The sequence below is a fragment of the Cannabis sativa genome, chromosome X (assembly GCF_029168945.1).
Source record: "Cannabis sativa cultivar Pink pepper isolate KNU-18-1 chromosome X, ASM2916894v1, whole genome shotgun sequence".
NCBI lineage: Eukaryota > Viridiplantae > Streptophyta > Magnoliopsida > Rosales > Cannabaceae > Cannabis > Cannabis sativa.
This window is the reverse complement of record NC_083610.1, coordinates 63562082-63573458: the sequence shown is the minus strand read 5'-3', so window position 1 is coordinate 63573458 and position 11377 is coordinate 63562082. Positions and strand designations below refer to the sequence as shown.

Sequence of the window (11377 nt, the reverse complement as noted above, 5' to 3'; positions counted from 1 at the left end):
TTTTGTTAAAATTTTATTCTAATAATATGTCAAATTATAATCTAAATATGTTACTGTTGCCCCTGATTTTGCCCAATATACGTGGACCAACCAAACAAGGACACGTAGATCAAGCAATGTACAATTCAAAAATATTTGCTTAGTCTTTATGCCGTAAGGTGGCTTCCAGGACGTAGCTCCCGGAGAAGGCATATGGAACCCCATATGCTCCCGGAAGCTCGAAGTAACGTTAAGGCATCTCCGCGAAGTGTCAGGTTTCTCTTGAGCAATCAAGTCGCATTTAATGCCGCATGGGAGGAAGCGTGTTGGGACTGCTACACGCAATAAAGTCTGACGACACAACCTTTAACCAGCAGCTACAAAGTAATGATCATTTAAGTCTAGCGACGGCTACACCGTGAAGAGTCACATCAGTCAAAAGACAATAAGGACATTCCACATAAAAGCCCTACAGCGCTTAGGGATTTGACCGTGCATTACTCATGGTATATTCATTGGGAATGCCCAACTTTATGGATACTTACAAATACATTTGTAAGGATAATTCTGGGGATCACCCCACCAAAAACACTATAAATACTCCCAAAGTTCATTAAATGGGATCGAGAATCTTAGGCTGCATAAGAGCAAGTAGAGTAAATACTCACCAAAAATATTCTCTGTATTTAGAAGAGTGAAACATTCACCAAATACATTCTCTGTATTAAATACATCCATAAATAATAAAGACTCGTGGACTAAAGCTCATTAACGCCCCAACCACGTAAAAATCCTTCTCTAATTTTCTTAGAGCTCTATAACTTTATAATATTTTATTAGTTGTCGAAAACTTCAGTCAACAGTTACATAATAAAAAATAATTTAAATGTAGCATGATATAAAATTACCACAATAAATACTATATTTTTATATTTACTATTATACTGTTTTAATAATTTATTATTAATTTTAATTAACAAATTTTTTATATTAAATAATTTATATTATTATTATTAAATTTCGTATTAAAATTTATAATTATATATTAGCACACAGTACAATAACAAAAATTAATGTAAAAAAAAAACTATTACGTAAATCATAGGAAGATAAAATGGGAAAAGGTTAAGCTAAATTTAAAAAAAAAAAAAAGTGAGGATGGGACAGTGGAATAGGTACTAAAATGGTTAATATAGGTGGGTCTAAGACGGTGGAGTCGGTTTTGGCAGTTCAAGAGAGGATGGGGGAGCGTGAGCGCCACGTGGAGGTGGAGAGTAAGCCGTCAAGGATTGGCACTCAAGTGTGAGGTGGGCCTGGGTTTTCATTTTTCGGTTTTTACAGGCTGTACTGACAGAATTGGAGTGCCGTTCGTCCCCCGATTCTGCTACTCTATTTTGTCGTTTAGTGGACCAGCTCAGCACTTCCGTGCGTCCTTTTCCCACTACGCAAAAACAAATAAATATCCTTTTCCTTCTTCCCCTTTCAAATGCTATCCAGCCTGGCTTTTGGTCAAAGTCCTCCGCTCCCATCCACTCATCCAATGTATTTCTATTTTCCCTCCATCTCAACCGTACAATAAGTTATATAAGTTATAACCTCCCCCATCCAATTTCCTAACAAATACCACGTTTGGTTTGAAATTTCAAACCTTACCCAAATCGATTTTAACTTCTAAAACGGCTTTTCTTAACCATTAAAATATTTGCTATAATAAAGTTCGTTAAAGTTTCACTCAAAAAGCAATTTCCACCGGAAACAATAGAATAACATTTAAATGTTTGTTTGGAGTATTAGCTCAATTAATGATCATCGTTGATATTTATATTTTTTAATAATCCAATCATTAACCTGTGATGAAGTTTAGTACGTTGGATCGTCCAGGGTAGGCCCAATGGATATCACTATGCGTACAGTTGGAACAGTAGGCAAAGCTTTTTTATTTGTATGTTTATTAATAAGTTGAATTAATTAATTTATATGTTGAGGTATTATTATACGTGTATGTTATAAAAAGGAGTGTTAAGCAAAAGAAACGCGTGTCAGTTTGACAGCTGTATGCTAGTAGTAACTGCCCCCTTTGCCTGGAAGAATCCTTTCACTCGTAACGTAACGGCTATGACCGGTCAGTGCCACCGGCTCAATCAGTCATCTTTAAATCGTCTCTTCTCTTTCTCCATATATATACCTTCCCACTCCTGTAACATTTCTTTCCCCTCAGACCAAGGTGAGGCTCCGCCTCCACCACCTTCTAAAACATCTTTTCTATTCTCATTATATTTATTATTATATATATAAAAAAAAAATTGTAAAAATATATATCTGTAATAATCTATAAATCAACAAAATTTTATATATCGTTTGCTATATTTGATATTATATATACCTGGAAACTTCTGATTAGGATTGTTATAATGTCTTCGACAAAGAAAGATATGGATAGGATCAAAGGTCCATGGAGCCCCGAAGAGGATGAGGCCTTGCGGAGGCTTGTCCAGAACTATGGCCCGAGGAACTGGTCTCTCATTAGTAAATCGATCCCTGGTCGGTCCGGAAAGTCTTGCCGTTTGAGGTGGTGTAATCAGCTTTCTCCTGAGGTTGAGCACCGACCCTTTACTCCGGACGAGGATGAGACGATCGTTAGGGCTCATGCGAGGTTCGGGAACAAGTGGGCAACCATAGCCCGCCTCCTCAATGGCAGGACTGATAACGCTATTAAGAACCATTGGAATTCAACACTGAAAAGAAAATGCTCTTCTATGTTTGACGATTCCAATGGTGATGCCCAGGATCAGCAGCCTCTCAAGAGATCAGCCAGTGTCGGTGCGGGTACAGTCGTTACGGGTGGGTTTCTTAACCCCGGTAGTCCATCCGGATCTGACTTGAGCGATTCGAGTTTACCTGGAATGCCTTTAACACAAGTTTTCACACCCCTCCCTTTATCAGGACCCATTGCTCCGTTGAGTCATCATCATCATCATCAGATTGATACTTCATCTTCAGCTACCGATCCACCTACTTCTCTCAGCCTCTCGCTGCCATCTTCCGATTCATCCGAAGTATCGAATCGCGGGTCTGGGTCCGCGTTCGGATCGGTTCCGACATCTGCGAGTCCGACCCAGACTGTACCACCAGCTCTACATCTACAACCATTAGTTCCAGCCTTATTGTTGCAGCGAGAACCAGCTCAAGTGCCCAGTCAGAGCAATCAGTTTGAGAAACCTTTCTTCAGTGCAGAGTTTCTGGGGGTGATGCAAGAAATGATAAGAAAGGAGGTGAGGACGTACATGTCTGGGATTGAGCAAAATGGTCTGTTTTTCCACACTGAAGCTATTGGAAACGCCGTCGTTAAGCGTATGGGACTTGGCAAGATCGAGTAGAAGAGTACTGTCCATCCCTCATGAAATTCTAGTTTAACTTTCATAGTTAAACTGGGAGGACAGTTGCAGAGGAGTACGAGAGCTAGACTGATGCACAACCCGGTCTTTTTTTATTAAAATTTTCCGTTTCCTTTTTTCTTTTTTAATATATATATATATATACCATGAAAATAATTTTGGTAGTGTACAGCAGGACAATTGGGGGTTTAAGTCTATTTAGGTTTTCTTTATGATAGAGAAGAAGAGGGACATTGGCTGTGGATTATGGATATTGAGATTGAGGAACAATTTCCTTTCAAATGTTGAGAACCCAGAAATATGAAAAAAAAAAAAAATCATGAAAATCTCAAATGCTTTACTTCTAGAGTTTCTTGTTAAAAGAAAAACATTTAAAATGAAACATTATTTCAATAAATAGAAAATAACAATTTGGTCTCTAACTTCTATTAAAAAAATAAAAGAAAAATGAATAAAACAAATGAAATCATCAAAAATATTTTGAATTAAGTTGGTTGAGAGTTGAGACTGACGGACAGAAAGGCTGTAACCGTTTTTGTTTGGTTGCTAATTGGAGGTGGCCTTAGAATTAAGGCCGTTGAATTTATGGCATGTGACACACGAAGTTGCACCTGTCAATTTCATTAGCTATTAACTATTATTATTCACCTTCAATTCTACCACTATGCTCCAAATTATCGAGTCTTTTCGATCTTTGATTTTTTTTTGTTCTAACGTGACATTTTTAAGCAAACCTGTTAGGCTTATTCGAAGATATCTATATAAATTGGTTGGTTATTGCTGCATTTATTCGAAACTATAAATTCGACCTCACGTTTTCAAAAAAAAAAAAAATGAAAATTATTATTTGAAGAGCTCGTACGAGCTCGGGAGTATCTGAAATGTTGGCTGGTCGAAGCACTCTTCATGGCAACGATCACAAATTGACAACCACGATCACAGGAGAAAAACACGGGATTTAGAAGTTTACAACGAGAGAAACCCGAAATTGAAATTCGTTTGGGTTTTCGAGTTCTAGGAGTGGCTCAATTCGAAGCTTGGCTTTGACAAGTGGCTCGCGACGAAGAACCCAAATTTTTTATTTCAAGAGCTTGTACGAGCTGGAGAGCATCTGAAACATTGGCTGGTGAGAGCATTGTTCAGGGCAACGATCACGGAACGACAACGACAAACCAAGAGAAAAACCATGGGATTTGGTAGTTTACAACGAGGGGAACCCAATATTGAACTTCGTTTGGCTTTACGAGGTCTAGGAGTGGCTCAGTTGGAAGCTCGGCTTCGACGAGTGGCTCACGACGAAGAACACAAAACAATCATGATTATGAATTTGACCTCAATAACCTTTTAGGTTCCCAAAGTCAAAGCAATAGAGAAGCATCATTTAAAATAAGAGGATATAAATTTGAGTCTTTTTCATTTTTACACTTTAAATTTGTGTTTTTTTTTTTTTTTTTTTTTGTATTTTTACAAAATTCTACATAAAAACATCTATAGCAACTAACGGAGCAACCGAACCAAAATCCGTATAGCAACCCACATAGAAACTACTGGAGAAACCACTTGAGAAGCTCAAACTGTAAATTTAAAAAAAAAAAATAATAAATAGTATATGTTGTAATTTTTCTAGAAATTTCATATTTGTTAAACTATATCCCCAACAATATATAAGTATATACATATATATATATATTAAGTCTTAAAAAAAAAGTCTTTCTATCTTGGTGAATCATAGCACCTAAATTAAAGGATCATATGACATATATAGGAGTTTATAGTAACTTCAGGATTAAGATTAGTTTGTATATAATCATCGATTAATGTATTTGATAAATACTACTTGACATTGCTTTTAGCCAACGACAGTGAGTCAAATTAAAGCGATTAGAAATAATTAAATAACAATAATGATAATAATAATAAAGATAAAGCAAAGAAAACACTGAGGTTATTATGGAGGTTCAATCTCGTGATAGTGGTAATAGTCTACTTCTCTTTTTCTTTTGACTCGTGAGAAGAGAAGCAAGAAGTTCTTGATCTCTCTCGAAAGCTCTTGCAATATCACTGAGTATTTTACTATTAAATCTAGATTTCTCTCTTGTGTGTTATCTCTGAATGAAATTCGTGTCCCTTTAAATAGTGAGATGAGTCTACTATTTATAGGGATTAATTACATCAAATTAATTTCTCAAAATTAATAATAAAACGAGAAATCTATTTACTTTATATAATTACAATAAGCAAAATAGGAAACTAGGTAGGTTTCATTTCCTCTTCAATACTACGAATCTATCTCATAAATCTAGGGATAGTGTCGTGTCTTGCGAGCTTAAGGATATATAAGATATATCTCTAAAATTATTTAACTTACATCCCCTGGTCGGTGCATGCGAGCCACTTGCTTGATGGAAGCTGGTCGGGTGCCTTTGCATGCTCAGCTTGGATGTCCCAACTTTTATTTGTGACTTCAAGTATCAATTTTTCCTATACTACTCATTAGGAGTAGAATTGCCTGTTCAGGTTATGAAATATCCTCCACGTATTACCCTATTAGATGTCACGTCACCTTGTATAGAAATTTATATAACATTTTGCCTCTAAATTTACGTAGGATCTTCTTGGTCGCACGTGGACTTACTCGGCCACAAAGTTGATCGGATGAGTGATGTGTGTCTGGTTTTCACCTTTGATCTGATGGGACTGATCGGACATCTCTTCGATGTTTGGGACATTTAATACCGTCTTAAAAATTGTACCTCTAATCACATAGTGATGGTTGCACAATACCGCATGCATAATATTTATACTGTTGTAATGAGTACTAACGTTCCTTTTGGGGGGAAAACCCAAAAATTTAAATTTTGAATTACCCTATTTATCCCTCCAAATGCTTATAAAAGGGGATTTAAGCTTCATTGAAATTCTTGTAGCCATTTTAGTTCTCAAAAAACCAGAGCGATAAATTTTTCCCTTTTTTCCTCAAATCTTTGAAGAAAATCCTCTTGGAAGCTTAATTGCTGAAAACTTCTGAGTAAGTTATCTTTTCTTCTCTTTTATGTAATTTCTTTTAAATTCATGCATAATTTTTTATTTCTTTCACATACCTCTTTTGGGCGTTGTTGCTCTCTCCCGCAATATGCGACCCTCCCGAAATAACTAGAATGTCCTCTCCTTCAACAGGAGGAGGTTGTAACCCCTAGTTGTTTGGATTGTTGGGCAGATTGGGCTAGTTATGTCCATTGCCTTACTCTTCACATACTGGTTGAAGTGGCCCCGAGCGATGAGACTTTCTATCTCATCTTTCAACTGACGGCACTCGTCTGTTGTGTGCCCAATGTCCTTATAGTATCTGCAATACCTGGTAGGATCTCTTTTGTGCCTCGCATGCCTCATGGGCTCGTGCTTGCTGAAGGCAACCTTGTGCTCACGCGAGAGGTAAATATTTTCCCGAGTTTCATTGAGCTCAGTATAAATAGTATAAAATGGCACGTACTTATCGTGCTTCTTTTGTTTCTTTTTGTCCTTTGACGACCCTTTAGAATCGTCTTTTCTCTTTGAGCCAGAGGCCCCTGAGTTATCAACTCTAGTTGAGACAGTACTTGTTGAAACATTGCTGGGTTTGCCTCCTGAGCTAGTTTTTAACAAGTTCATCTCTTTTCGAGCTTCCGCTTTTCGGACGAACACCTGAGCCTTCTCATTGAACTCAGTGATGTTCTTCACCGAACGACCCTATAAGTCGTCCCACAATTCGCCCCCAGCAGTAGATAGATCAGTAGCGATCCCTGCTTGAAGGGCGGTAAGTTGTGTACTATCATCAAGATTTCTAACTCTTCCAGTAGCCGTTCTAAAACGACTTAAATATGCCTTAAATGTCTCGCCTAGCTGTTGCTTTATATTAGTTAGCAAGGAACGCCTCGGGTCGCCTATCCCTTGCGGTCTGGAACTATTTTTTGAAGTCCTTGGACAGCTGTTCCCAAGAAGTTATGGAATGATGAGTAAATTTGTTGAACCAGCTGCTTGCTGCTCCAACTAGCGAGGTGGGAAACAAAATACAACATAAATTGTTTGTCACATTTCTAGCTCGCATTATTGTGTTGAAGTTATTCAAATGAGAGACTAGATCGGTGGTCCCATCATATGATGAGACGTGAGGGTTTTTAAATCCCTGGGGAAATGGAGTATTCATGATATCTGGATGGTACGGCTCGAGCTCCTTGTCTGAGTCGTATCCAGATTGTTTTCCTAGTTCCCCCACTTGATATCTCCTGAACTTATCCTCCAACTCGTCTATTCGCAATTGGATAGGATCCTCTTGCTTTGGACCGAGTTGTTGGCGAAGATCAAGTTTTTTCTGATTCAAGTGTTCTCGCATATCCGGATGGGAATAATTTCTAATAGACCTCGTTCTACTCACAGATTGTGTCCTACTTACGAATCTCGTCTTGCTCATGGACTTCATCCTACTCATGGACCTCGTCCTTGCGTGACTTATGGATTTACTAATTCCCATGCTTTCTTGATCATTATCACGACGAGCACTTTCTCCTCCTCGAGTGGATCGACTGTGAGTCCTTGAGCGCCCCGAGATCACACTTACTTCTTCATGCCCTGTTCTTCCCCCCTGAGCGTGGTTTGTCGTATTTCTCCCATTGGGATTTGTACGAGCCCTCTCTCTCTGGGTTTGGGAACAACGCTGGTGATTCCTCGCCGGTGACATACGTTCCCCAGGCTGTGTTCCAGGGTCTTCCTAATTTCCACGAGGAATTTCCTGTTCATTAGTTTCTAGTTGCCTCCCATTCTCATTTCTATGAGAGGGTTCCGAATGATAATTTGGATTTTTAGGGGGAACCTCATTCTCCCCAGGTTGTTCTTCCTGAACACTTTCCTGTCTCTTGGTTCGTGAGCCACCAGGTCTGCCTCGTGGTCTTCTCACTCCAGGGTCAGGTCGATTTTGAGTGTTATTCCCCTATGTTGCCCTAGTTGCGACTGTATCACGTTCTAATTCAGCGTTCCGCCGGTTTGCCTCCTCCAAGCAGCGCCTAAGATGGCAGTTTTCCATTTCATAAGTACCCTAACACATGGGCTGAGCACCTCCACGGCTGGGCCCTTCATCTCTCATTCTGAGATTTTGGCCATTCACAGGCTGAGTCCTCCTCGAACGTGTCGTTCGTGTACTGGGACGAACCTCAGGTTGAGTCCTCCTGGATTGAGTGGTCCGAGTGCTGGGGCCACCCTCAGGTTGGGTCCTCCTGGAGCAGGTGGTCCGAGTGCTGGGGCCACCCTCGAGTTGGATACTCCTGGAGCGAGTGGTTCGTTTAGACTGTGAGGTGGAAGGCCTTCTGGAGCCCATGGGCTCCTTTCTAGGACTGTGATGAGTTTCTTCATGTGGTGTGTTAACGTTCTCTGTATTGTCAGCCATGAAGGAGATTGTTTTTTTTTATATATGTAAGGAGGGTTTTTTCTGAGCTTTTACACAAAGGCTCTCAATGAAAGCATCAAACTGTTAACGCAGATTTTCGTTAACCAGATAAGAGCCTTAACAATGATAAGTTTGCACTATAAAATAAAAAAAAAAAGTAATGAAAAAAGTATGAACACAATGGTTTTTTATGTGGTTTTGCAGTTAAAATTCTGCACAGTCCACGAGTCAATCTTATTAGATTTCTGATATTGTTCTTAGGCATTTTCTCTTATGAGTTTTTCGTCCCTTTTTCAGTCTAACTTGCCTCTATTTATAATTACATAGCCAGGCAGTTAATTACAGAGTTGACTTTAATCTTTACAACAATTATCCCCTAATATCGTGGGGTTTGATTACATATCACGTAGTATAAATGCGGTTAATATTTGAATATCACATAGCTGTGATTATTCTGCTTTTACCGGATTAAGGCAATCGTGTATTAAACATGTTATAAATCATGACATTCTAGGATATCTAGATAGGAACTCAGTACCAATGACCTTGATAGGGAGCTGGAGCTTTTTCCCTATCTTTCCGAGGTTGATAATACAAGCCTCGTCGCTTCTTCGCTTGAAGATATAACGCTTCATTTTGACAATCGCAGTTCTTAATGACAAAGAGTACTTCAGTAGTTAACATCATTTGAATGTCAGCTTCTGCTCGACAGGTTTGACTCGTCAAGACTATAAATCTCACTAAAAGATGTCTGAAGCTGATTGGTGAAAGTATAAGGAGTGTGCCTTCCTATAGCGAGATGTGCACCTCGCTATTAGTTGCTTGGGTTTACCCAACTGATATACTTAGTTTGTATACTGTATATTATACGCTAAGTGTCTTCACAGTCATTATGCCTCGCTTACGTCTACTCAGGCGTAACGAGGTTGATGTCTTGCCTTGTACATCCAATGTCGTATTGTTTCTCATTAATGCATGAGGCAACAATTTGTATATCTTTATCTCGCATAAGACCTTATAGTCAGCAAGTTGTAAATATACTCTGTCACTTCCGCATTTAATGAGTTATTCCATTTTCAAATACAATTACCGTTCCATGCATTGATCTATATTCTTCCCAATATGACACGTATTTTCCGTTGAAATGGTAGCCGAATTTAGGGTATAACACCATGCAAACTGAGAATGTAGCTCTCAAGAAGAACAAGACATGGTCCTTGGTTAAACTTCCACCCAACAGAACCCCGATAGGCTGGAAGGGGGTTTATAGAGTCAAAGAGGATGCTGAGGGCAATGTCACCACTCTTAAAGCCAGACTTGTTGCTAAAGGTTATCACCAACAAGTCGGCTTTAATTTTAATGAAAACTTTGGCCCTATTGTCAAGCTAATCATCATCCGAGTTATTTTAACTCTTGCTGTGACAAAAGGGTGGACAATTCGACAGCTTGATGTCAATAACATTTTTCTCAATGGTGACCTTCAAGAAGAAATTTTCATGGTCCAATCCCCTAGCTTCATTGATCCAAATGAACCTGACAAAGTCTGCAAGCTTCACAAGGCCTTATATGGCCTCAAGCAAGCTCCAAGAACTTGGTTTCAAAAGCTTGCCTCTGCCTTGACAAGCCTTGGATTCATCTCAACTAAAATAGACCACTCTCTCTTTATCAATTTATCATCTCAATCATGCATCTACATCTTAATATATGTAGATGATATTTTGATCACTGGCAGTGACAACACCCAAGTCTCTCATCTCATATCTGCCCTTAGCAACAAGTTTTCCTTAAAAGACCTTGGGACAGTCAACTTCTTTCTAGGAATTCCGGTAATTCCTAATGTTGATGGCATTTTACTCTCTCAGCAAAAATATATTCAAGACCTATTGTGCAAAGCTGAAATGCAAGGAGTCAAAACACAAAGCACTCCTATGAACAGTGGTCTAAGGCTCTCAAATTATGGGAGTGATCATGCTCTTGATCCCTCTGGATATAGGTCTATAGTTGGTGTTTTACAGTATGCAACAATCACCAGGCCAGACATTGCTTTCTCTGTCAATAAAGTCTGTCAATTCATGCGGGATCTGTTGCAATCTCACATTGTTGCTGTTAAGAGGATACTGAGATACTTGGATGGTTCTTTAGACTATGGCTTGCACCTGCAGAAAGCTACTCATCTCAGACTTGAAGCATACTGTGATGCAGACTAGGCTGCAGATCCGGATGATAGAAGGTTAACCATTGGTTTTTGTATCTTCCGGGGTGACAATCTAATTGGCTGGCAATCTAAGAAACAGACTACAATTTCTAGGTCTTCTACTGAAGCCGAATTTTGAAGCCTTATCTTTGTTGTGACTGAATTAAGTTGGATTCAGTCTGTATTTTCAGAACTAAAAATCCCAGTTTCAACTCCTCCTATAGTTTGGTGTGACAACCTCAGCACAACCATGCTTGCAGCCAATCGAGTGCTCCATGCCAGGACCAAACATTAAAATCGATTTATATTTTGTTAGAGACAAGGTGCTCAACAAAGACATCCTGGTTCAACATATTCCTGCTGACAATCAACTTGCTGACTGCCTCACCAAAC

At 39.0% G+C, this 11377-nt stretch overlaps 1 protein-coding gene across 1 annotated transcript; it reads left to right on the top strand.

Annotated features, from left to right (window-relative positions):
• The first annotated feature begins 2147 nt into the window (after positions 1-2147).
• LOC115711127 (transcription factor MYB44-like) lies at positions 2148-3720 on the top strand. Its single transcript, XM_030639466.2, has one exon. It carries the CDS (start codon positions 2391-2393, stop codon positions 3354-3356), a length of 966 nt encoding a protein of 321 aa, XP_030495326.1. The 5' UTR covers positions 2148-2390; the 3' UTR covers positions 3357-3720.
• Positions 3721-11377: the final 7657 nt, after the last annotated feature.

Coding starts and splice junctions, on each gene's coding strand:
- LOC115711127 (XM_030639466.2), top strand. CDS start 2,391: ATGTCTTCGACAAAGAAAGATATGGATAGGATCAAAGGTCCATGGAGC.